The following is a 26213-nucleotide window of genomic DNA, read 5'->3' as shown; positions in this document are numbered from 1 at the left end:
GGGCGCCAAGCACACAGAAGAACGCAATCTAGCCACAGGAGAAACCAGGAAAAAAAAAAAAAATGGGGCTAGGGCCACTTGCTGCTCCCACAGATGCCCTAGAGGAAAATTCAGCTGGCTTTGTTTCCTCCCAGGCCACAGCCATACCGGACATTGAAAGAATCTGACAGCGCAGAAGGTGATGAGACGGAGAGTCCAGGACAGCTAGTTCGTGAGCCCTGGGGACCTATCCCTGCTCCACCGGACAGAGCTGCCAGCATTGACCTTCTAGAAGATGTCTTCAGCAGCCTAGACATGGAGGCACCACTGCAGCCACTGGGCCAAGCCAAGAGCTTGGAGGATCTCCGGGCCCCCAAAGACTTGCAGGAACAGCCAGGGAGCTTTGACTACCAGGTATGTATGGGGTGTTTCCTGCTCATGAGATAGGTCCTGCAAGTCATCCATACCATTTCCGACACACTCCCCACCCATCTTAAGTCAATACTCACACCCCACCCCATTGCCAGCAGCACCACCAAGCTGCCAGCCATCGCCCAGAGCTATCTGCTAGCACAGCAGGGGGTGTCTGCCTGCCTCCGTTCTTATCTCAGAGGGTGGGCTGCTTCGAGGCTTGTCCAGATCCCCCAGGGCTCCTCGGATCAAACTCCTGGGTTCTGGATTGGTTCTCCCAATGTGACTATCAGTCACCTTCCCCCTCTGGGAGTCACAGATTATCCCACCTGCTGGGAATAAAGCAATTCTAGTCCAGAGACAGGTCAAATGGCCTACAAGTGTCAGGCAGAGTCAGGACTCAAACACAGTCTCCCTTTTCTGGTTCACGTGTCTTCATCCAGGCCTGGAGCCGCTTGCCCTCTTTGTGAGTGACCAAAGATACCATAGTCTGAACAGCAGAAAGACCCAAGCCATTGTTAGGTGGCCCACAGATGGGACATTTTCCTGAAACTTCTTGGCAATCATAGGTTTTTGTAAAAAGACAGATTCTTCTGGATTCCCTTTGTGGGACACAGTAGGGCTCTGAGTCCAGATAGGCCTACATCTCTGCAGGAGTCCTGGGAACCTGTGTCTCCTCCCTGTCTCAGGAGCCATGTGCCTATCACGAGGAATGGTTGGGAACAGGCATGTACTTTCTACTGTTGCCTGGGCCAGCCTGTGGTCACCACTCCTTCCTTCCTCCCCCACAGAGGCTGGACCTGTGTAGAAGTGAAAGGGGCCTTGGCATGGCTGCAGCTCTGAAGCTTCCTCATCCATACACTAAGCTCTGGAGTCTGGGTCAGGACGACATGGCCATCCCCAGCAAGCCCTCCACCACCTCCCCTGAGAAGCCCTCAGCTCTGCTTGGTATTTCCCCAGCCCTGCCTCACAGACCCCAGAACCAGGAGGGCATCCTGAGCCCCAGCGTCAAGGAGGAGGCTCCCATCTCAGCTCTGGGCAGCATCACCATTCCCCGGCCACAAGGCAGAAAGACCCCTGAGCTGGGCATCGTGCCTCCACCACCCACTGCCCGGCCAGCCAAGCTCCAGGCTGCTGGTGGCCTGCCTGGTGACTTCTCTTCAGAGCCACTCCAGATGGACCGAGAAAGACGAGCTGCCCTGAGCCCCGCGCTCTTGTCAGGGCTGCTCCCCAGTGCACCCCAAGGCACCACAGAACTTCTGCAGCCACTCAGCCCAGCCCCAGGAGCTGCAGGCTCAGGCAGTGATGCCCTGCTTGCCCTCCTGGACCCACTTAACACAGCCTGGTCAGGCAGCACCATCCCGCCACATCCTGCCACCCCCAATGTGGCCACCTCATTCACCCCCCAGCTCAGCTTCCCCCCAACAGTGACACCCACCCCTTTTGCACAGCCGCCCCTCAATCCCTTTGTCCCACCTATGCCAGCAGCACCTCCTACCCTGTCCCTGGGCTCCGCACCAGCCAGGCATTTTGGAACCCCTCCAGCATCCCTGGGGCCCGCATATGCACCTAGTATCCTGTTGTCTGGTTCTGGCTTCTATGGCCCTCACAGGTCTCAGCCACACCTCACTGCTCTCTCCATGCCCAACCTCTTTGGCCAGATTCCCATGGGTGCCCACACTAGTCCCCTGCAGCCACTTGGCCCCCCAGCTGTACCCCCCTCCAGGATCCGAACGTTGCCTCTGGCCCGCTCAAGTGCCAGGGCTGCTGAGGCCAAGCAGGGGTTGGTCCAGAGGCCTAGTGAACCCCCACTGCTGCCTCCCAGACCCCCCCAGGGTCTAGAGCCAGCCCTGCAGCCCTCTGCTCCTGCACAGGCCAGAGACCCTTTTGAGGATTTGCTACGAAAAACCAAGCAAGACGTGAGCCCAGCCCCAGCCCCGGCCTCTGTGGAGCAACTCCGCAGGCAGTGGGAGACCTTCGAGTGAGCAGCCTGTGCCACTGTTGAATGCCGTGCCTCCCCTCTGTCCCGTTTCTGACCAGATTCCACTGGGGCAAAGGGACTCTCTGCCCCCTCTCCTCCACAGCCCATCTCTGAGGCCTGGCCCTGGGAACGGTACTGTCCCAGAAGAGCTGCCTGCCACCCTCCTCAGCACCCTGTGTGGGTTCTGCACTATGTCAACTGGGCCAACCATGTCCTAACACCTTCCCTCCTGTAGCCCAAGAGGAGTCAAGAAGCTCAGGGCTGCTCCCTAAGCCCAGCTCTCCTCCTCTACCGGGCCCTGCCCCACAGGGCACACGTCAGTAACACCCAGTGTGAGCACATCTTGGGGTGGGGGGACACAGGTTTTTGGGATAAAATGAGGACCGCCCATGGGCCAGCATTTCTCCCTGGTGGTCATCGTCAAACCTCTCTAGCAATATACTCTTTCCTGTCTTTGCCTAACCACCAAACTTGAGTTGTTCCTGGGGAACAGGAGTCTGGGGATCTAATGGCCGGCAAACCCAGCTCCAGCTAGCCCTTTCAGGGGTTGGGAACACCAGCAACTTTGATTTCTAAGAGAACCCCCAAATCTGAGTGTTAGGAGATGCCCTCAGCTCTCTGCTACCCTCATAACTATGGGCTTTCGTGTCAATCAAAGCTCCAGCTCTGGCTCTTGCCACTTGGAGCTTTATGGGCAGAATTGGGCAGCGGTGACCCAGATTCCAACTCAAAAGACAAGCTTCCTGCCACAGACAAAGGGGGAGGCACAGCTGTTTGGGCTCCTGGGTCAGGACCAGGTGGGGCCCTATGCCCCCAACCCAGATTCTGCTTGGAGTGATACTCTCAGCCTGGGGCAGTGGGGACTTGGAAGCCAGCTCGCCCCCACCTCCAGCTTCCCGCCAGCGCAGAGAGTCCTGAGGCCAAGTCACCAAAGTTATGATGAAATGTTGTTATTGTTTCTTTGATCTTCTTTTTCTTTTTACCTTATTGATTTGACAAATCTTGAAAATTGATTCCTTTCAATAAACCAAGGTAAAACACAGCCTAACCATTTAAGAAAACATCCATCAGAGACATGCAGGAAATTGTGCACATTTGACCTGATTCTCATTTCCTATGTGTGAACCTTCAGACAGCCTACCCCCGGGGTTTCAAGGTACCCCAGGATACACGGGGGTGGGGTCACTGGAGGCCCTGTCACTCTAGGGAACCGTCTCTGTATCTGAGAGGCTGCGCAGGGCTCTCTGAGGCCAGGCCAGAGATGCATCCCTCCCCAGGGCTCTGCCTTGGGATGTCTTCAGCTACGAGGAGGCAGAGTCAGTCTCTCCTGGGTCAGGGAAACCCTCCTGGCATTCTGGCACTGCAGGACAGGTCTTGGTTCCACTTCCTCCATCCCAGCAAATTCCAGGCCCACCCGAGATGAGGCCGTGTCCCAGCCCAATAAGCCAGTGGGGTGACAAGGGGTCAGGCAGCCTGGGAGGTGGCACACACCTACGGTCCACTGGGGCCAGTGTACGTGTTCACTGTAATCTGTCCACTCACTGAGCACAGTTTGCAAACCCAACCATGAACTCTGTGTGTGGTCAGTACAACTGGGGAGAGGGCTGTGGTCCTGAGTCCTTGAAGGTGCTCCAGGGGACGGGAAACCTGAGCAGGCACTTAGCCGTCTTCACCAGCCGTTCTGCGGAAGCAGAGGCAACTGTACTCCAGCCTGTGACCACTTGGGGTTCGGAGCCACTTGTGCCTTCCCTCCCAGGAATGGAACTGCATGTGGGTAGATGGGCAGGATTACAGGAAGGAACAAGTTCCACCCCTTCCCCAGATCTCAGCAAGAACAGCACCTGCCTCCAAGTGAGTACCACAAGGAGGCCACGCTGGTGACACTGAAGTGGAGCTGGAATGTTTCACTATATTGGCATTCCACGGGAAACATCTTAGGAGCTGGCAACTGCAACAGTTCACCCAGGAACCTGGTTCCTCTCCCCTCTCCCAAAGGACACAGCTGGGCATGGGATCCACTACAGAGTAAGAACCAAGCACTTAGCTTAGCATAACAAAGCTCCTACTGAGCACCTGGTGCCCCTAAGGCTGTGCCTTCAGGAGTGACTGAAACCTTGAAACATCCAGTTTCCTTGTGTAAAGTCATCTGGCATTTACACATGGGAACTCCAGGAAGGAGGCACTGACCCACCGAACAAGGATAAGAACACATCTCCAAGTCAAAGGGCCGTGGGGGAGGGGAGAGCAGAAGTCAGGCACTGAGTATCCACAGGATGTAATCAGCTTCTGCAGCCTGAGCGCCAGTGCAGAAACTACCCGGTGCCATCTGCTGGGCACTGTTGTTTGGCCACAACCGAGGCCTTCCTTGGCAATGGAACTACAAGCAAAATGGGCAGCCTGAGCTAGAGAACCACAAGGTGGAGAGTTTGCAAGGGACAGGGACAGAGAGTGACACCTCCATTCTTGTGCACCTGTGGTTTCCTTGCCAGGGTCCTAAAAGCCCTTTCAACTCTAGACAGGCAAGACACTTCACAAAACCTGAAAGGGCAGCCAGTTCTTTCCATCAGACTGGAGTTTTAACAGCTCTGGAGTTGTCTGTCGGATCCTCAGAATACCCCTGTGAGGTAGGCAGAGAGATTGTTCCACTCCTGCAAGTGCCCACAGCAGGCAGGGCAGTTCAGGGCAGCTGCTCCTTGGTTCCTGCAGGCCTGCCCTGCAGACAAGGCCATGGCACTGTCAATCAGATCTGCCCTCAAGGGCTTTTGGTCTGGAAGCCAAGACTCTATCCCCATTTTCCAGCTTCTCCAGGACAAGGGCTGTCCTTAGAAGTTTAACAAGATGTCAAGATCAAAGTCTAGGTGCTAGGGCAAGCTCTGTCCTTTCCAATGCTGCCGAGCATGCAGCCTTGGGCTGCCCCTGTCTCAAAGGCATCCAGGTTGTCCCCAGACATGAAGCCCTTACTACAGTCATGTAGATACACAGGGCATGCCCACAAGCTCTGTCACAGCACACTACAGTCTGCAGACCAGCACATGCTCCCTCTCCCTCTCTTCTCCTCCCCTCTCCTCTCCTCTCCTTTCTCTTCCCTCCTCTCCCTCTGACAGACAGATATACACACACACACACACACACACACGCACCTCTCATACCATGGGCACCCACATGTAACCTCCTGTATAGCCCAGCAGGTCAGGAGTTCATACTCTCAGCCCCTTCTGCTTCCCTGAGTTGTTCCCCATTTCCTGAGTCCGTGACGGACAGGGGCAAGGGCTGCCAACCATGGGGGCGCATCCAGTGGATGTCCCAGCTCTGGAAACAGTCTCCTTCAAGCTCCAGGTACGAGTCCTGCAGTGACCTTCAGGGCATGGCACCAGCAGCCAGGCAAGCCTAGATAAGTCTCTCCTCTGGTGGTACCTTGAGGACACTGTCCATCTCCAGACGGGCCCCAGCCACCTCCTGCTGACTTGGGCTGTAAGTGCCCTCGGACTGGCGGCGCTTTCTGGCAGCCAGGATCCCTGAGAGGAGGCCCAGGAGGAGGAGGAGGAGGCAGGCACAGGCAGCAGGCACGGCTACCTCCAGCAGTGGGAATGGCAGGGGTAGAGGCAGGCTTTTCTGCAAGAGATGGACGACGAGAAGACTCAGAGAAGTAGGAGTCCCAGAGTTAGTGAAAGAGGCAGCCCCTGGGATGTGGAAGCCAGGAAGCCATTTGTCTAAGCCAGTGCAGGGGAGTGCTGCAGAGCCCTGGCTTGGAAGGTAGGTGGACATTCCAGCCGTGCGTGGGAGGGGGCACAGAATTCAACAACAATCAGCTGAAGTAAAGCAGGAGCAAAAAGCAGGGCCGGAATGAACTGAGCCCACACTAATGGCAAGGACAGACAGAATTCCCTATGGCCTGCCTGCTTGCAAGGGGTTCTCTGACAGCCTGGTTTGGGAGTGAGGGCAGCATTTCCCTTTCCCAGCCACAGAGCCCCATGGTGCTCCCCCAAGTCCCAGAATCAGGGCCAGAGCAGCCCTGAGACCAGGCTCTTTCTTTCATCCATCTTCCCCCTACATCTTGTCTGTCACTTGCTGCCCCATTCTGAGCCTTCAGCCCTCAAGAAGGGGCCCCAAAGCTATAAAGTTCACAGCTTCCGCCTCTCCAGCACTTCAGCTGGAGCTGTAAAGCCATTTCCTTCCCCCAGTGTGTGTAGTGGAGTCTGGTGGGAAGGTGGGGAGGCAAAGCCTATGCAGTTCACCTTGAAAGGAACCCCTCCCCAGAAGCAGAAGGGACTCCTGGCTAATAGCCAGCCTGCTGGGAGCCTCCCAGACTGCCCTTTCAAAAGACTCATGTCAGTACCCACTGTCGGCCTCAGAGCCTCTCCAAGGCTCAGTGCTAGTCCCCACAGGCCCATACCTTGTCAGTCAAGCCTCCTTGGGGCCAAGGATACCTGCAGTGCCCAAGCCTGATTTATTTCAGAAACTAGGCTCTGGAACCCAAGGACACGACTACAGGCTGCGTGTTCCTGTGGGCTCAGAGGCTGGTCCCAGAGCACACTTGGAAGATCCCATCCGGTCCCCACTGCCACTACCCTGGATACCAGCAGGAAGCTCCTGATGCCTGATGCTCCCCAAGCTCTCCCTGAGGTGCAAATACCCCCTACACGAGGTCCTGGGAGAGGCCTGAGTGTCCTCTCCCCACCCTCAGCAGAGTCCGTGCAGTGTCAAGACCACAAGGGCCACACCCTCCCTACCCACTGTGCTCTTGCTAAGGTCTAAACAGGTCCGGCAGCCCACCCCACGGTACCACTCACCACCACTTCGCAGAACTGGCCGGAGAATCCTGCACTGCACACACATTCAAATATGCCACCGGTGGCCCGGCAGGTGCCCCCATTCAAGCACGGGCTGGCTCCACAGGGCAGGTCAAGATTCGGACATCTGGAAAAGACAGAGGCTGAGGAAGCTAACTTCTTCCACCCACCGCCGCCTCCCATCCCCCTAGATACTCCCCGCCACCACCCACCAAAGCTTATCAGCCACTGTTCCTGCTTGGCTCAGCCCTGCCAGGGGACCAGAGCTGAAGGTGATTTCCATCACCTTTTCAGTCCCCTTGGGCCCAGTGCCCGTGACTGAGAAGGGCTCCTACTCCAGTGAGAATGGAGGCAGGAGGGTCAGGGTTCATGGTAGGGCAGGAATGCCAACTGCACCTCCTGGAGGTTCAGAAGTTGCATTTTTTGGCCATGTCCACTGGGGACCAAAGGGCTTTAAGAAACTGGGTGGGTCCAGCAGTGGTGGTGCACACCTTTAATCCCAGCACTCGGGAGGCAGAGGCAGGTGAATCTCTGAGTTTGATGCCAGCCTGGTCTACAAGAGTGAGTTCCAGGACAGCCAGCTACATAATGAAACCCTGTCTGGAAAAACAAACAACAAAACAAAAAGAAAGGAAGGGAGGGAGGAAAAAAAGAAAAGAAAAGATGGACAACTGGAGAGACAACTACTGCCCAGCTGGCATCTGCCTAACAGATGATGGTCTTGGAAGTCCCAGAATTGCCAAGTAACACTGGTGAGTCATCTGGCACAAATGCCAATGAGGAACAAGACAAGGAGGACCCCATTTCCCTTGCGAAGGCTGGAAATACCAAGGACAAGCAAGCTCCCAGTCAATGTCCCAGGCCCTGGTCCCCAGACCCACCTCAGGCCAACAAGGCCTTCCTGGCAACTGCAGTTGGTGCCTAAGGGGCCAGCCTCGCAAGGGGTGCCATCCTTGCAGGTAGAGTTGAGGGTACATCCCTGAGGCAGGATACGCAAGCTGCAGAGAAATGCAAGGCCAGATGAGGTGCTAGGAGCTGGCGCGCCTCCACCTGGGGAATGCAGGCCCATCTTTTCCACACCCCTCCCCACGATGCAAAGAAATACAGGGTTGTCGCTCTGCCTGTCCCCACAAGAGCTGAAATGAAAGGGCAGGCCAGCACAGGGCGAAACAATTCCTAAACTTGAGGAGAGAGGAGAGCAAGACCGGAGCTAGACAGCTCTGGACTCAGAAGGAAACAGAGGAGTTGCAAAGACTCTGGCCCTGGTGATATCAGCACAGGGAAGCAATGTCACTAAGGGCAGCTTGCTGCAAAGCTCCAAAACCATGCCCTCCCCAAACCACACTGTTCTGAAACTCAAATTTAGCATTTTAACCTGTATTTGGGTCCCCTGTCACCCGCACCTGCAGCGCGGTCCCGAGAAGCCAGGAGGGCAGCGGCACTCGAAATGGCCATCGGGGCGCACGAGGCATTGACCCTGGACACAAGGCGCCGAGCGACACGGGTCAGCGCGGACCTCGCAGCGGGGTCCTTCCCAGGCAGGGCCGCAGGAGCAGGAGAAGAGATCGAAGAGATCGTGGCAGGCGCCGCCGTGCAGGCAGGGCGAGGGCGCGCACACAGGCGCTCCACGGCAGCCGAGGTGCAGGGCCGGAGCCCCGGGCCAGGCCACGAAGTGCTCGCGCGCCCCGGGCATCTCGCCTGTGCGCGGCGGCGCCAAGGGTAACGGGAGGCCACCCAGCGCCACGCGGCCCAGGCAGCCCGTGAAGTTCTCGGCCAGCAGCAAGCGCGCAGCGTCCCGGCCCTGCAGAAAGCCCAGATCGCCGCCCATGCCTTGCAAAGCCACGGGTGTCACCTCGCCGTCCAGCCAGAGCAGCCAGGGCGAGGCGGTGGCCTGTGGGAACTCCCGGGCCAGGCGCACGCGATGCCAAACTCCGTCGGCCACGTGTGGCCCCGGCGCGGGCAGCACCGAGCCCGCCACCTCCACTGCCAGTGAGCCATTGCGCACCGCCAGGAAGATGCCGGAGCCGGGGCCCGTGGCGCGCAACAGCCCAGCCTCAGGGTCTCGCGTTCGGAAGGCCAGGCTGAGGTCGCCGAGTGTGCGTGCTGAGGACACATTGCGGCCACTGAACACAGCAGGAGGACCCTCGTGGAATGTGGTCTCGGCCACACCTGCAGAGAGAGAGAGTTAGGGCCGCTGGGAGGTGAACCTCCAGCCTTCTACACCACCCCATACCCAGGCGTCCAGGTAGCAGGGTCCACGGTCCACAGCTGCTGGCCAGGGCAGGCACCCACCTGTCACCTGATCTCAGACACTGCAGCTCCCTCTTCCACCCCTTATGCATTCTCCACCTGGAGGGAATCAGTTCCAGGACAATCCTAAGGAGACCACAATACCTGCTACCTTAAAGGACCCACACATGTTAACGATATTAACTGCTCGTAAATCCAGCCTGCGCCTCTCCTCCCTGCAGGAGGCTCGCTCTTCACCACACACAGCTGCAGGTCCAGGCACGCCCTTCTCCCCTTTACAGCCCTCAGCTGGCAATGTAGCTCGGTTGGTAGAATGCCTAGCGTGTAGGAGGCCCTGGGTTCCATCCCTGGCACCCCACAAATTGGATGTGGGGCCCACAGCTGTAGTCCCTTAACTGGGGGAGTTGAGGCAGGAGGATCACAAATTCAAATCAAGATCACCCTTTGCTGCAGACTGAGTTCAGGGCTAGCCTGAGCAATGTGAGACCCCTTGGTCTCTGGCCTGCCTGGACTGGGCTCCAAATCCCCTACCAACTTCTCAACCTGTGGCCTGCAGTATTTTCCTCCTCTTGTGTTCCGGATGTCCCTAGGAATGGCAAAGCCTCACACATGTCACCCCCTTCCTGCGGTCTTCTCCTGTGGCTTCCTTGAAAAGGCCTTGGAAGCCCAAGTATATGCCCACCTCCCCCAAGAGTCTCTGTCCCTCAGAGTGCAAGGGCCCACCATATCGGAGCTGCTGGCATCCCTGCTCCACAGCCCAACATCCCATAAACCCGAAGGGATCTGACCAGCTTTGGTATCCAGCACCCGGGCCACAAACTCACACACAAAGCCATCTGGAACCTCCTCACAGGTGGCAGGCGGAGGGCAAGGCTGCCGGGGGCACCACCACTGCCGGGCACAGGTGGGCCCTGTGAAGTTGTCAGGGCAGCTGCAGCGGAAGTCATTCCAGGTGACGCGGCAAGTCCCACCATTGGAACAGGGATTGGGCTGTGGAGGGGTCAGGACACCCGGCATGAAAGCAGCACCCCCTCCCAAGACCATCTACCCCATCCCAAAGTCAGGGAAGCTTGCTATCACCCCTACCTCACAGATGAGGTGCTAGGCGCAGAGGGGGGACGCCGCTTGTCTGAGGGGCCCACCCAGGAAAGAGGCCAGCCGAGTCGGCGCTAGATTGGCCATTCTAGGTGCTGCTCACGATCCCCCACGCCAATTTCCCACAAGCGGCAGGTAAAGAAAGGCTGAGGTACAGGCCTTTGTCTAGGTAAGGCTACCGCCTGTGGCTGCTACTAAGATCATGGGACCGCGGGGAGGAAAGAACTGGACGGGGAGGACATGGTACGCTCCTGCTTTGCCATTCTAGTGACAGGAATGTGAGCAGCTCCCGTGGCCATCCTGAGCCTCAGTCTACCCCGGGCAGCACAGACAGTAGTGAAGAGCCTCTCCCGGGCACTCACATTGCACATGTCCTCAGAGACACAGCCCCGGGTGAGGTTGGAGGACTGAGCGGCATCCAGCTCACCGGGCCAACTTGAGTTCTCCGTCGGCGAAGAGAAGAAGGGGAGGCGGAGGCCGTTGAGTTGCAGGTCCTGGAGACAGCCTCGGAAGGGCCCACCCCAGGGCTGGGTGTCATTCGGGGGGAGCCTCCCACCCACATACAGCCGCTGGCCCAGGGCCTGCAGCTGGTCAGGCCCAAAGCTGAGCATGACCAAGTGGCGGAGCCCATCATCCCGGCGCCCGGGGAGGAGCACAGCAGGCCGACCCATCACCTCAGTCTGGATCTGGCCCTCGCTCAGGGACACAGTCAGGCTAGCAACTGAATCATTGGCAAACTGAAGCAGCAGGCCAGCAGGTTCACGGGTGCGGAGGAAAAAGGACACAGTGAGGTTTGGGCCTAGCTGGTGGAGCAGGAAGGAGATTGAGCTCATGGTGCCACCCAAGCCAAAGGTGGCTGCGGGAACCTCTGTAGAGAGAGACGGTTCTGGGGTGAAGCCAGCAGGCGTAGGGGCCCGGCATTAATGCGACCTCCCCCACCTGCTGACCCCTCACCATCAGTACACGTGGGCCCATGGTAAGGTCTCGGGCAGTCGCAACGGAAGTGAGTCCACAGATCCACGCAGGCCCCTCCATGGGCGCAGGGCAGAGGTTGGCATGGTTCCCTGTGCTCGCAACCCAGGAGTACATTTCCGTTGAGCTCCTCAGGCAGCAGAAGGCGCCCGTCCACACGCACATCCTGGAAGCAGCCTGCAAAGGTCCAGCCACCCAGATGGATGGAGTAGGGTCCCGGAGGTCCAGAGACCACCGAGGCCGTGGGACCTGTCGCCACAGGACCAGAGGCCACACAGAGCTGGCCAGGGCATTCGGCATGCCAGAGCCGCAGCTCCAGGGTCCTGAGGCGGAGCGCCACCTCCACCTGGTGCCAGCGGCCATCATTTAAGGCCAGGCCAGGCAGTGGAAGGACAACCACAGCAGTACCGTGTCTCCGGAGCGTGGCTTGGAGCGTGGCCCCCGCCAGGAACAGCTCCAGGCTTTCCTGCGTGTCCTTGAGGGTGGCCAGGGCCCCAGAAGGCAGCGTGGTCCGAAACCCCAGTGCCACAGCCAGGGCGGCACCAGCTGGCACCAATCCCCACACAGAGCTCCCGGACACAATCGAGAAGGTGGTATTCTGACCACAGAGAGGCCCGTGGGTCCCAGGCGGGCAGCGGCAGGAATAACTGTGGAGCCCAGACTTGAAGGTGGGGGTGCAGGTGGCATCCAGTGGGCAGGCATGGCCCTGGCATCCTGTGAGCTGCACAGAACAGTCATGTCCACCCCAGGCCTCCGGGCACTGGCAGGTGTAGCCCGCTACAGTGTCGCTGCAGGTCCCACCATGCAGGCATGGTTCCGACTGGCATTCATCTGTATCTTCCTGGCATGTCAGACCTAAGGCGGAGAGACCAGCCAAGGATCAGGACACCCTAGCAGAGCCATGGTCTCCAACCAGAGCCTCTTGGTGATGCTGACCTCGGCACCTACATGCCAGGTCGTTCCCCCCCCACCCCCCGCCGGGGTTCCCTTCGCTGGCCATGTCTGATAAGTTTCCCTGCCCTGTGGGTTTGACTCCCCCAGCACTCCCTGGCTCCACCTCTTTTCCCATGCCATGCCCTTGCCTTGCCAGCCTCCAGGTCAGCTGCCTTCCCAAGCTCCTCCCCACCCATCTCCAGAGTAACCAGAGGTCTTTCCCCAAGGCGTCACCTGGCTATACTCTTTTGCTGAATACGACCCAGCCACTCACCATGGTATTCAAGACTATCATAGGCTAGGCTCTAGCAGGCTTTCAAGCCTCAACCTTGCCCCCTGAAAGCCTTGAACTTGCTATTGCTGTTTCCTGGGAAGTCCTGCCTCAACTTCCCTTACCATTTTCAAACTCCTCCTCACCCTGCATGGCCCGCAGAGGGGCCATGCTTTCCCTGGCACCTAACCCAAGCTACTCCACCACACCATCACTCAGAGCGCCCCAGAATCCTGCATGAAAAGTATGTTTCCTCAGCTGCGATATCCCTCTGGAGCCCAAACCTGCCCTTGGTACCCACGAAAAGGGCTTGATGTAGCCTTTATAGACGTGGACAGCCATTGAGCACCGGAGGCTCAGTCCTCTTCAGTCCTCTTGAGCACCTCTTCAGTCCCTCTGCCCTAAGGTCGGCCCGAGTGTCCACACACTGCCCAGGAAGGTGCCACGCTTTTCCCCCTCCACGGCAATCCCAGTCCAGCCAGAGTCTCCACAGCACAAGCCGAGGCTGTCCTCACCCCAACACCTCAGCCCTGGAGACCCAGCCCCAGAGGAGTCAGTGGGGATCGGTCAGCACACAACCTCCTCCCAGAATCTCCAGGCACCTGCTGTAAACTCTTCCTTCGGGAGGCCCCAGTCCTCCTACCTGCTAGGAGCCACAGGCTGCAGAGAAAGGGGCCCAGTACCCACAGCCCCATTGCACCTACAGATGTGCCAAAGCTCAGGGGCAGAGCTCCCAGGCCAGCCCGCCTGCCTCCTTCTGAGCCACTTCAGGAATGCCAGGCTGACCTCCCTGACCAGAGCCTTCTGGTGCCTCAAGGGAGGCTGGGCTCTCTGCCCAGCCTCACAGCCAGGATCTCTCCCCCGGGACTCTGAACTCAGAGGCCTCCTTCCCTGTCACCCGCTAACTGTTTAACTGGAAAGAGCTAGGTTCCCATAGAGACAGTATATGATCCCCCTCTCCAGGCTCTTTGAGATGGGGATGGTAAATCCATCCTTGTGAGACTATAGAGGGGTGGGCCCTTGGGAGAGGGTGTGGGAGGGAGCCCTCAAGCAGTAGTTAGAGTGGATAGGGCATGGGGCCACCAACATGGGGAGCATTGAGCCCGAGTATCTCTGAGCAGCCAAGATAGGAGGGAGGGAATATATCTCACCGCCTTCCCCAGCAAAGGAACTTGCCTCCAGAAACCTGCAGGGAGAAGGGCTCATGCTGTGTGCTAGGCAGGAATGCCGGCGTGTGGGGGAGTGCTACCCGAATTCCAGTGGGGGTAGAGGCACTAGGGAGGGGAAGCCTGTGTGAAGTTCCCAGGTGTTTCTGCAGAGAGAACTTTCATGCTCACTCCCGCCACGCAAGGCAGGCACAGCCCCCCAGAGCCAAAGCATGTCCCCATGAGGGCATGCACTTGGGCCCAGTTCCACCTCTTGTGCCTTGGCTGAGGCTCGGCCCCCCTTGGATTTGATCAGCTCCCAACTTCCTGTCATCATTATGCTGGTTCTCCCAGAAAGCCTGCAGCCCCAGCCACCAGACACCCATACATGAACTCCAGTTCTGACCCGGTCCAGATCCCTCTCTTGGATCGGCACCTTGTCCCCCAAGCTGGTCCTGGCTCCACAGACAGTATCTACAGGACTGACGTCACCAGCCAATATTCGCCAAGGGAGGATCACTTGGCAGCCTTGGTACCACCCTCTCCATGCTTCCCTCCTGACTGTACTCAAACTGACCAGCCCTTGCCCTTCCACTTACAAAGCTGGGGTTCCAGCTCAGCGCACCCCACCCAGCTGTCACCTGTGCCCACACACCCCAACTCTGGCCTCACTTCTACATTCGGCCGGAAGGGACCCTATCACCTCCATGCCAGACCCACCCCAGCTGGGCACCTGTGTATCCATCCCGGCAGTCACACTGAAAACCATTGGGCAGGTCCTGGCAGCTGCCACCGTTAAGGCACGGCCCTGAGGCACACTCGTCCACATCCACGCTGCAGTCATCCCCTGTTAAAAAATTAAAATAAAAGACCCAGCTGTGGCTGCTGCCTGCACCCTCACAGCCGGACCAAAACCAAAGGGGTCCATTTTACACCGAGGGAGACTGAGACCCAGAGAGAAAGGGGAGGGACATGGACTCAGGCAGGGTACTGGCCAGGCTGGGTCCATCCTTGGGGTCCTGGACTCTGGCTGAGGGTTTCTCCAGCTGGTAACTCACCGGCAAAGCCCAGAGGGCAGCTGCAAAGGAAGCCAGCGGCGTGGCTGAAGCTAAAGGCTCCTGGGAAGGCAGCCTGGGCACCTCCATACAAGGTTGGGTCGGAGCGCTGCAAGCACCGCCCCCCATTCTGACAGGGATCCGAGGCACACTCATCCTCATCCACTTCGCAAAGCTCTCCGCTGAAGCCTGGGGCGCACGTGGGGACATCAGGAAACACAGGCGTCCAGTCAGCTCCCCTCCATGACCCAAGCCAACCCAGGGCCGGATGGGGGCATAAGCCCAGGACGCGGATGCTAACAGAGGGACAGTAGGGACTAGTAAAGGCCACATACTGATTGGTAAGAATACTATATACTAACACTCAGACACGCCTCTTACACGTGTGCCAAGCACGTCACCACTTCTCGCTGCACTATTTTCAACCCTGGTTGCAAATCGGGAAACCGTGACTCACTCAAGTTGGTTGCACGTGCAGGTCTCAAAGGGCCCAGACTGTCCTCATGCTGCGCTGGGCTTCACACCTGCCCCACCACATCAGCCTGCGGCTCTGCCCCTCCTCCCCCAACACACAAACACACACACAGAGAGAGTGTGACAGAGACAGAGACGGAAGCGCAAGCGCGCACGCACCCGGCCAGCAGAGGCAGCGGAAGCTCCGGAGGCCGTCGAGGCAGGACGCGTTGTGCGCGCAGGGCGCGGAGGCGCACTCCAGCACCTCCTGCTCGCAGCGCGCGCCTTCGTAACCCGTGTCCGAGCAGTCGCACCGGAACCTGGCGTGGGCGGGGCGGAGGCTGAGCGCCTGCCCTTCCAGCAGCCCACCTCCCCGCAGCCAGGGCACCCCGCTGAGGGCTCACCCGTTGACCAGGTCGTGACACACACCACCGTGAGCGCAAGGCTGGCTCTGGCACTCGTCCACGTCCAGCTGGCAGCTGGCACCGGCGTACCCTGGCGCGCACACGCAGCGGTAGGAGCCCACACCGTCCAGGCACGAGCCTCCGTGCAGGCATGGCTCTGACAAACACTCGTCCACCTCAGCCTCGCAGGTCACGCCTGGACAGGGTCAGGAGACACGGGACTACATCTAGAGGGACGATAAGGGCCCAACCAGCAGCCCCAATCTGCTCCAGTTACCCAAAAGCCTGTGGCTCGCGCATTCAAAGGAGATGCTGCTCGCAGATTCAGGGAGGCGGGTGTGAGGCAGGCCTCACAGTGGGGGTAGTCCCGAAAAAGACTGCTGTTTAGTAGTGATGACCTCAACAAGAGAGAGAGACATCTGGATCCTGTGAGAGTCTGGCTCTAGGAGTCTATTCTGGGGAGCTGGAGATGGGGGGGGGGGTTTCTTCAGAAACAGATTTTTGAGATAGGGCTAAAGGTGACAGTTGGTGGCACCCCTCTTGAGGCAGAGGGAAAATACCCTGGAGGACAGATGGAGAAAAGACAGAACCTGGGGAGAGTGGAGGAGGTGAGAGGCACGAGAGCATCAGGTACTGGAGCCCAACTGGACGCCTGCTCACCAAGAGTGGTCAGGCTTTGAGCCTGGAGCTGGGCCGCGGGAGAGTGCTTCCTGCCCTTCCAGAGGACCGGCGTTCCCTTCCCAGCGCCCACACTAAGCAGCTCACACCTGCCCTGGCAGAGCAGACCTGCCTGGTCGGGCTTTCAAGAGGGTGCTCAGAGAGCGTTCCTGCATTCCCTCACTCCAGTCCCCGCATACACATGACATACACATACAGAAAAATAAAATTAAAATTAATTTTTAAAAAAACCATTAGGTTGTTAGTAAGGATAATAATTGTCCATCTTTGTGGTCACCTTGGCCAGATTTGAAATCCTCTGGGAGACACACCTCTGACTGTATCTGTAAGGGAGTTTACAGGAGGGTTCAACTGAAGTAGGAAGCTCCACCCTAAATCTGGGGAGCACCCTCCCGAGATTTAATAATCCTGGATTATTAAATCTGGATCCTGGATTTAATAAGAAAATAAAATAATTTTTAAAAAAATGGGGGGGAGAGGTTCGAAAAAAAAAACCTGGAGAAAGCAAGCAGAGCGCCAGAGCCCGGGGATACAGTGAGACCAGAAGGCTCACGCTGCTCCGGCCATGCTGTCCATGCTATGATAGCATCTCCACAAGATCTGAAGCACACCGTTCCTTTCTTTAGGTGCTTCTTGTTAAGTAATTAACCACAGCAGCTCGGCCGTGCCGTTCAGAACAGTTGCTGCTGGCTTTGAGAAGGATGTGAGGAAAGGCACAAAAGAGGGGCAGGACAGGACACACTGGTCACCAATTCCCAGCCTGTCTTGACTTTCAAAATGGAAGCCTCTGGTTCCACCTAGGATTTCCCGTGCCCCTGGGGAAACCCTGAGTACACATTAGCCTTCCCTGGGATAGGAGAGGAGAACAAGGGAGCCAAAGGGAGATGGAGGAAGGGTCTCCAGGTGTGGGAATTGATAGACTCTTTCTGTCAGTGTAGATCTCCGAGGCCTTTCCCCCGCTACCTAGGAAGGTTTTGTCATGAGGGCTCCGGGGCCAGCTGACTCCAGCTGGAGGCCTCCCTACTTCCCAGCCCATCGGGACTCCTCCTTCCCATGACCCTCCAGCCCCACTCCCACCCTCTGTGCCAGGGAGAGCCAGGCCCAAGCTGACTGGAATCCCAGCTCCCCCGCCCGAGCAGGAGAGAGATGAGTCACGCAAAGCTGCCTGCTCACATCACATTCGCCAGAGTCCGGCTCAGACAGGGCTCACATACCTGCTGACAGACACCCAGGATTCTCACAGAAGCATGCTTAGATAGGATATGAGCAGGTGCTCAGGGGCAGGCCCTTAGAGCCACCATCCATATGCAGAGAGCTGGGACCCACACTCTCACCGCCACAAATATTCGGACACTGAGAGGGGAAAGATGCAGGGACCCAGTATCTTAGCTCACTCTGAGTTGGGTACCACCTCAGCCCTCTATGTCCTTCCTGGAACACGGCCTCCAGTCCATTTGCCCAGGGGGGGACTTCAAACTGCCCCCGAGTTTAGGCATGGTGTCTAAATTCAGGGATGATGGAGCCTCCAGTGGCTTTACTGCCGACTCTAGACTTTGATAAATTAAACATCCTTTGAAGACCTGTCCCCAGCTGTCCCCTCCCTCTTGACATTAGGCAGCTCTGGAAAGCAGCTGTGGGAGCAGGAAGGGGCTGGGGTGAGATGTCCCACAGAAGAGAGAGCCACGTGTGTCCATGCCGGTCATGGTTCCAAGCACCTGGGTCTACGTGATTCCACTCTAGGCATCAAGGATGGCTAGGGACACATCCCCGTCACAAACAGGAAAGGATCCCAGCGGGTCACTGTGCCAGAATTCAGGATGCCTAGAGGACCCTGAGCCATACCAGGAACCATCAGATGAACCACACAGGGTCTAGACTGAGGAAATGCTACAGATACCATCTGAGCATCCTCATGAAAGCCAAACCAGGCAGGTGTACTCTGCAAGGGACGCCTGAGTCATTCCCTGCCTCCAGCTGGGACCAAACTCAGTTTTATGGCAGAAACAAAAGCAATATTTGTCAAGTATCTGATACGGATACGTGCCAGGCCCCACACTAACACCCAAACGTACACGCACTGATGCCATCTGCCAAGTTAACCCAAGAAACGTCAGTTGTGCAGCCAGTCCAAGGGTGGGCACCAAAGCTGCCAGCCAGCCTGCGACAACTCCGGACCTCAGCCAAAGCCTAATGGGCACGCTCACACTATGAATAGCTGATGGGCTCCATGGCCCAGCCCCTCCAAGGTGGCTGGTACCATTACCTGCATAGCCCAGGGGGCAGTGGCACTCGAAGCGATCTGCCAGGTTTCGGCAGGTGGCCCCGTGGTGGCATGGCCGGGACGCACACTCGTCGATGTCCAGCTCACAGTGGGGACCCTGGAAGCCAGGCACACAGTAGCAGCGGAAGCCGTTAGGATCTGGGCCCTGGGGCACACACAGGGCGCCGTGGTGGCACGGTTGAGTGGCACAGCCTCCGAGCTCTAAGGGCTCACAGGAATAGCCGCCACCTTCTGCAGCCTGGCACTCAGTCCCGGGGGCACACGGGTCTGAGGCACAGACGCTTGGGGCCTCCGAAGGAACCAGTCCTGTAAGAGAGGAGAGACCAATTTGGCAATGTGGGCGTGGTCTGCATGATAACACCCTTCCCCCCACCATTAGCCACAAACCTAAGCAACACGGGTCTGTCCATGTTCAAGGGCCCGCGTGCACACCAAGGGAGCAACACGCTGGTCACAAACAGCTGATATCTACAGCTGGAACTGAGGTGGCTTTATTTACTTGTTTTGTGCTTACTTTGAGAAGGACTGTTCCAAACTGGCCTGGAACTTGCTATATATCCAAGGATGACCTTAAACTTGTGCTCTTCCTGCCCCCACCTCCCAAGTGCTGGGACTAGAGGTGTACACTACCAGTCCAGGTTTATGGAATGTTGGGGAATCGAACCCAAGGCCTCCTTGGTGGAAGGCAGCCCATTCTGTGGGCTGAGCTACAGCCCGAGGCCCTGAGGAAGGTTTTAGTGATATCTATAGAGCAGAGGGAGTGGACAGAATGAGTGACTGTATTGCAAACAGGTACTACCCAAACGGCTTTCTGGTCGCCCCCCTGCAGCAGCACCCCTAAGAGGCTTCTTGGGCTGTCCTAGGTTCTCTTTACAGACAAGAGCTAGAGGCTAAAGAAAGTGAAAACTTGCTGGCACCACAGAGCAAGTCACAGGGAATAGATGGCGACGACAGGTTGTTGCCACTGCTCTCGGGAGGAGCTCGCCAGGCCTTTCCAGTCGGGTAGGCCTGTGTCCCACAGCAGCCTCAAGAGGGGTGGAGGAGGCAGAGGAGGGGACAGCTTCTATCCTCCTTAATCCCCCGCTGGGGGTCTGGTAACTCCATCCCTGTCTGAAACCTGAGATGTCCGACCTCAGCCCCTGAGAAAGAATGGACGACTTCAAAGGCAGGGCCTGGCTCAGCCTTCTCACCCCTACCCATCCTGGTCCCTCCTTCCTGCCCGCTTGCCTGGGGACCTCCAGAGGCTCCCCAGCACTCATTTCATCCTCTGCAAGCAAAAACCTGGCATAGGTACCTGAAACAAAGCAGGCACGGTGACTTTGGCCCACTCACTCTATGCCTGCCCAGGGTCTGTACTTGGAGCACCCCGTGCTGATTTAGCAGGCAACTTCAGAGAGCCTCATACCTTCCCTTCATCCCAGCCTGAAAGCCTCGTCACTGAGAGGCCTGAGTCCAGACCCCAGCTCGGAGAGCCATGAGCTGTGAAACCTTGTATGAGATGCGTCTACTGGACGCCCTTCTCCTTTCAGATGGCAGAAGGATTCAAAGCCTCAGGTGCCAGATAAAACTGTGAGGGAGGGGAGCCCCTCCACCCCTCACCTGGAGTTCCAGGACCTACCCTCCCCCTACCACAAGTTGTCATGCAGACACTAACCAGACCTGAGCAGTGAGCAGCATCAGGCCCTGCACCTTCCCCTCCCCCACTCCATGAAGAACCCCCCCCCCCCGATAAGGTTGGCAGCCTCTCAGGCGTCATCCACATTCCATGGGGCAGGGCTTCTGCTGGCCAGATCCCCATGCCCCTCAGCAGCCCAAACAAGATGGAGGACAGCAAGCCCTGGGGTCAGTGGACCCGGGGAGATGTGGCTGTGCAGTCCCATCTCCAGTGTCCAGGGTTCTTCTTTCCGCACTGGGGCCTGGCACCCACCAGAGCCACAAAGGTGCCACAAAGGGTCAGGTTTTAGAGTCTGGGATACTTTCTGGCCAAGGGGCCCCTCTGCTCACGGTTGCCCCAGCAATCTGCCAGGCCTGAGCCACTCTGAGGGCTTACGGGCAGTGGGTGGGCCTTCTGCTTGTGTGCCCGTGACTGGACAGACTGGGAAGCTCAGAACACACCCAGGATATGCCCGGGGTGGGGGGTAAGAAAACTATTTGATGGAAGATGGGAAGATGGTTAGGGGGTTGCAGTGGGAAGTGGTTGGAGGACCTTCAGGAAAAAGCATGGTTTGAAGCATCAGACAGATCCAGTGTCGTGAGGAGTCCCAAAATGATGTGTAGGAATCCTTGATGTCCCAGTAAGCCCCCTTGAGAGCCCCGTTGGCCGTGATGGTCAGGGACCCTTGGCCCGAAAGGCCCCAGAGAGTGATTCTAACTTCTCTTACAAAGCGCCTGACCGGGCAACAGCTCCTACTGTAATCCCGTCAGAGCACAGATTCTCAATATCCCTGTGGCCCAAAGAATCCCTCACCCCAACCTGGAGCTCGGCCCTCAGCTCGGAGCCCTCTATTTCAGTGGCCACAGGGAAGGAGGCTTTGCTGCTTTATGGGTCCTCCCGGAGCTGGGCAGAAGGCTGTTTCTCTGGGAGGCGGAGCCCAGCCCACCCTTAGAAAGGCCATCTCTAGAGGAGCGAGGCAGAAGGGTGCGAGAGAACCGGAGCCTGCATAGCCAGGACCTTCATTCAATAGATACCTGTCGTATCAGCAGTTTTATCTGCCTTTTTACAACCCAGAGACTCTTCACTTCCAGTCCCACCGCACTCCAGGGTGGCCCGACCTGCTCTCGGCAAGCCAGGGAGGCGGATTGGGCAGGGGAGAGGAGGGGCTCTCCTAGGGCCTAGCCAGAGGGGCGGAGCCTGTCGCCAGGGCAACAAGGGGCCACTGCTTATCTTTACAAATCCCTCCTGACCTCTCAGACTGCCTGGGCTGACCTGGCAGAGGAGAGATTAACAAACACAGACACAGGATGCTGGCCCTTCCTCCGACCTGCGCCCTGCCCCACCCTGAGGAGAGCGGGCGGGAAACGGACGGTGTGCCTGGCGGCAGTCACCTGGTGAGCGCCGCGCACCAGGGCCAGGCATCTTCTGTGGCTCCTCGGTACAGCACTTGCCGAGATTACGGGAAAGTCTCAGGTTGCATCCCCAGCACTGGCGCAAAATAAGAGACTAGGTAGCCTGGGCGCGCAGCACCGGGAGCAGCGTGGCAACTGGCATGCCGCTGTGACAGACCTCGGCCTGGCTTAGGAGCTCCTACTCTACCTGAGTTCACCCACCTCCTCTGTCTGTCTAAGTCTGGGCTGCTATTGCTGCGATGTAGCACCACGGTCAAAAGCAAACCAGGGAGGAAAGGGTTGATATTGTGGCTCACGTTTCCACGTGACTTTGCTCATCACTGGAAAAAGTCAGGACAGAAGTTTAAACAGGGCAGGAACCTGGAGGCAGGAGCTGATGCAGAGGCCATGGAGGGTGCTGCTTACTGGCTGGCTTCCCATGGCTTGCTCAGCCTGCTTTCTTATAGAACCCAGGACCACCCAGGTGTGTCCCCAACACGGGCTGGGCCCTCCCCTACCAATCACTAATTAAGAAAAAGCCCTACAGGCTTGCCTACAGCCGGACCTTCTGGAGACTCCCTCCTCTCTGATGACTCCAGCTTGTGTCAAGTTGACATAAAACTGGCCAGCACAGGGCCCCAGGGGGTAAAGGGTCACTGACATTCAACACCCTCTCCAACTCATCAGGAAAAGGCAAAGACACCCCAGAAGGCAGAGAAGCGTGGACACACTTTGAGAGATGTTCGCCCCGAAGCCAAAAGGCTTTACTAACAGCAGTGGTGGGCACGCACGGTGGTTCAGACGCAGTCAGTGCCCTGCACTAAGTGAGGGGAAGACGAGCAGGGATGGGTCAGACCTGCCACTTGCACCGCGGACAGTCTCCCTAGTAACTGTTAATGTGCTCCCCGTCTGAAATTTCCTTGAGGACTACTACGGAGTTCTGATGACCTGAGTTTGACCCTCAGAACCCATGTGAAGGTGGAAGGAGAGAGAACGGGCTCCACAGTGGTCCTCTGACCTCCACACTTGAATTGGCACACGCGTGCCCACACATACACACACTAATAATAATGATAGTGATAATAATAGACAACAATACAATTTCCTTGACGTTGGGGGGGGGTGCCTGACTGTCTTCTACATCACAGACTCACAGCATTAGTGCATCCGATCTGGAAACGATCCTTGAGATGATGAACAATGGCCACACTTAACAGAGGAAAAAGAAGACCTGTAACCGACGCCTCCCCTCCCCCCGGAGTACCATCTCCTTGCTGTGGTCCTGGCCCTGCCACACATTGCTCTTGGGACCCTAGACAAGTTGCCGACCCTCTCTGAGTCTTGCTTACCTGTCCTGCAAACAGTTTCACTGGCTGCTGGGAGGGCTGAACCCTCTCCTCCTAACAGTGGCTGGCGTGATCACGCATGAGCAACCCTTTGCTGGAGCAGCAGACCCCACGTTGATTAGAAGCGGCATCCCTGCCTCTCTCCTACAGCCCCCCCCCCCAAGTTGGAGGAGGAGCCAGGTTTGGGGAAGCCTGGCTGCCTCTTTGTGCACTGTGCTCCCTGGGTGTTCGGGGAAGGGCTGGGGGGTGGGAACAACCCAACGTGTCCCATTGTACTCCAAGATGCCTCTACCTCTCCATAGCAACCAGCAATCCTTCGCTGTGGAGTGGCTTGGATGGAGGGGGCCCGGCTCAGGGCCTGGAGGGAGCGAATGTCGGGTGTGGTCCGGAGCCTCCAGAACTTTCATCCTCTCTGGGATGGAAATTAGCTTTCAAGTCACAAAGCCCCTGGAGCCTCCATTCCCTGGGTCGGCTCTGCGCTCTGTTGTTTGTCGTGCCCCCCGTCCAGCTTCAGGGATCCCCAGAGACGGGCTCTGCACACAGAAGTCCTGAGGCAGATGGCTCCTGGGAGCCTGTTGGGGTTCCGGGGGAATATGCATGGCACGGTACGCCCTTCTGCACCTCTGATATGACGTCTGCCCACAGTCCCTGTGCGCGAACAACCCTGAGTGTGAATGCACGCGTGTCAATGCACACTTGCTGGTGTGTGCACAACTGCTATCTGCAGGCATGTGCTATCTCCCTGGCCACACACACTCAATTCACCAGCAGGTTTACCAGTGAGTTCACGGGGGAGACCAGGCATGTGCCTGTGGGCACCTGTTCTGATATAGTGTGTGTCCTAGTCCACGCCACACATCTGTGCCGTGGTCACGGGCATCTGGGAACTACAGGTGGGAAAGAGCCAAAGTGCAGAGCCCAGAACCTCATGCCTGGTTTCTCCATCCTCATTTGCCTCGGGTACCTTCCCTCCCAGACCTTCCTTTGGTTTCCTTCCTACAAAAACAGGGTCCTCGCTGTGCCCAGGGTGCTCATCCTCCCTCCTGCCCCAGAGGAAGAGGCAATAAAGGCTTTGTGCACGGGCAGAGAGATGCTGCTGGTAGGGTTCACCGGCTTCTGGGGAACCCAACCCTCCTGGCCGCCCTCGTAACCATAGTGACCAAACCAAAGCGTCCTCCAGACCCCCCCTCCCAAGTAGGAATTCCAGGCTCAATGCTGAATGCACTTGGACAAAGGCAAAAGCGCATTGGTTGCCTGGGCTGGCTTCAGGGAGCCCTTCCAGCCTAGTTGCCGAATGCTGGAGACAGGCTGTGCAGGCGACACACACACACACACATGATCCCAAATCCCTAGCCATCCCAAAGACCAGGCACAGCTCTTAATGGTTGCCCCTCACATGCAGGCAGAGGAGCCGTAGAAGGTAAGGATGAGGGCAAGAACACACACAGACCTTCCTGTTGCCAGGGAAGGCCCGCTGAACATGCTAGACAACTTGCAGCCAGTTCAGGGAGGACAGAACTCTCTAAACTCAGTCCCCCCAGACCGAACTTCCACCTGCCTGGCTACTTCAGCTCAACACATGACTCCAGCAGACTCTTTGGTGCTTGCCTGGGCTTTCTGAAACTTCTTCAGCTCACTCACTTCCACCTGGCCCGGCAAGCTCTCACTAAGCCAAGGGACACCTCACACCAAGATTCTCAACTTTTCCCTAAACACACCGCCCCGCACCACACCAACCACACCACACCAGGACCCCAGACGGGCTTCCACAAATCAAACCAGCCCTCATCCTCCTGGTCCCACTTGCATAGACTCCTCAGCATGAAACTCCCAGAACGCCCCAGCCTCAGAATCCCCACACGTTTTGGGGCCGGAGCTTGGCTATCACTTTCTCAGGCCAGGCCTTCAGTGTCTGCCCGGGATGAGCTGACCCCAAGCTCAGCCACACTCACCAGCCGGGACCCAGGGCGCCAGCAGCAGCAGTAGCAGCAGCAACAGGAGGTAGACCTCTCGTCTGGAGCCCCAGAGCACAGGCCCCACCAGCGCCATGGCTGCCTGCCTGTGAGAACCCTCCGCTCGGCGGGCTCCGCGCCCCTTCTGCCCTCCAACCAGCACTGACGCGGTGGACAGAGGCCCGGCCCCTCCTCCAGCCCTCCCCCTCCGCCCCGCCTCCCACTGCTCCTCCCCGGGCAGGATCCTCGCGGAGGGTCTGACCCGCCGTCTCCTCTAGGACACCAGCCCCTTTGGAGGCCTCAGCTCCTGGCAAGGTCCTGAGGCTGACCCTGGGTCTCAGCACACAAGGCCCCTTCCCAGGCGGTCCAGTCCCTGGGGCCTCTCAGGACTCCCGGGCCTTCTCCCGCTTTCCCCAAAGGCTCACCCACCCCAAGCTTCAGGCCTCAATCCTCCCGCCCAGCCTCCCAGCCTGGTCCTAACCTAACCTGCTCCATCCATACCAGATAACAAGGTTCCTCCCCCTCCTCTGACCAGGGTTCCTGTCCCTGCTGCTCCCTGGGTCCCACCGTACCACACAGCTCCTGTCCCTGTGGCTCTCAATTAAAAAAAAAAAAACAAAAAACTAAGTAGGCATTGGGCCCTGGACCACGTGGCCCCTGGCTCCCTTCTACCCTTCCCTTCCCACACCTTCACCAGCCAAACGGAGCCTTTTCCCTCTCCCCATTCGCCCTTGATCTTTGTCTCTGATGTCTGCAACTCTAGAAATGTCCCTGCAGTTCAAGGCGGACCTTTCTGCCCGAGTAGCTGCTCTAACGAAAATAGTGCTGCGGCTCCCAGCGCCCTTCCTGAAAAGTCCTTCTCTTTGTCTAACCTTATAGTCACATGTTGCACGCGCGCACACACACACAGAACTGCCCCACAGAACAGGACTCTTCTTCCATGGGGGGGTGGGGGGTGGAGGGCGTCTCCTTTTAAAGGTACCTTCTTGAAATGAGCCCCCGGCCCAAGTCAGTGAGGGTGGATTCTGCCCTGAAGGCCCTGAACTCTGCTGTGGTTGGGGCCATGCCATGTGCTTGGGAAAACAGAAGGGACAGTGAGCATCACAGGGTATCAGCAGCCAGCAGTCACTGCCGGCGCCCCTGCGTCCCCAGAGCTCGGACTGGAGCCCTGA

The 26213-nt window shown here is 57.8% G+C and overlaps 2 protein-coding genes across 14 annotated transcripts in view; one reads left to right on the top strand and one right to left on the bottom strand.

Moving 5' to 3' along the window:
• Dennd1a (DENN domain containing 1A) overlaps positions 1-3413 on the top strand; it is a 477089-nt gene extending 473676 nt beyond the window's left edge. For all 13 annotated transcript variants that reach the window (XM_060390076.1, XM_021633350.2, XM_021633349.2 and 10 more), the window contains 2 exons: positions 135-393; positions 1182-3413. In XM_060390076.1, the coding sequence (XP_060246059.1) occupies positions 135-393; positions 1182-2375 (1453 nt within the window). In that variant the 3' untranslated portion in view covers positions 2376-3413. The remainder of the gene's footprint in view (positions 1-134; positions 394-1181) is intronic.
• Positions 3414-3528: 115 nt separating this feature from the next.
• On the bottom strand, positions 3529-25173 carry Crb2 (crumbs cell polarity complex component 2). Its single transcript, XM_021633342.2, has 13 exons — positions 25042-25173; positions 18681-19004; positions 15740-15935; positions 15516-15655; positions 14886-15071; positions 14561-14674; positions 11461-12333; positions 10869-11374; positions 10236-10401; positions 8565-9330; positions 8043-8159; positions 7162-7288; positions 3529-5983 (listed from the first exon to the last, which is right to left on the bottom strand). Exons 1-13 carry the CDS (start codon positions 25136-25138, stop codon positions 5759-5761), a joined length of 3837 nt encoding a protein of 1278 aa, XP_021489017.2. The 5' UTR covers positions 25139-25173; the 3' UTR covers positions 3529-5758.
• Positions 25174-26213: the final 1040 nt, after the last annotated feature.

Source organism: Meriones unguiculatus, chromosome 8 (genome assembly GCF_030254825.1).
Source record: "Meriones unguiculatus strain TT.TT164.6M chromosome 8, Bangor_MerUng_6.1, whole genome shotgun sequence".
NCBI classification, from domain to species: Eukaryota; Metazoa; Chordata; class Mammalia; order Rodentia; family Muridae; genus Meriones; species Meriones unguiculatus.
This window is presented reverse-complemented; position numbering and strand designations above follow the sequence as displayed.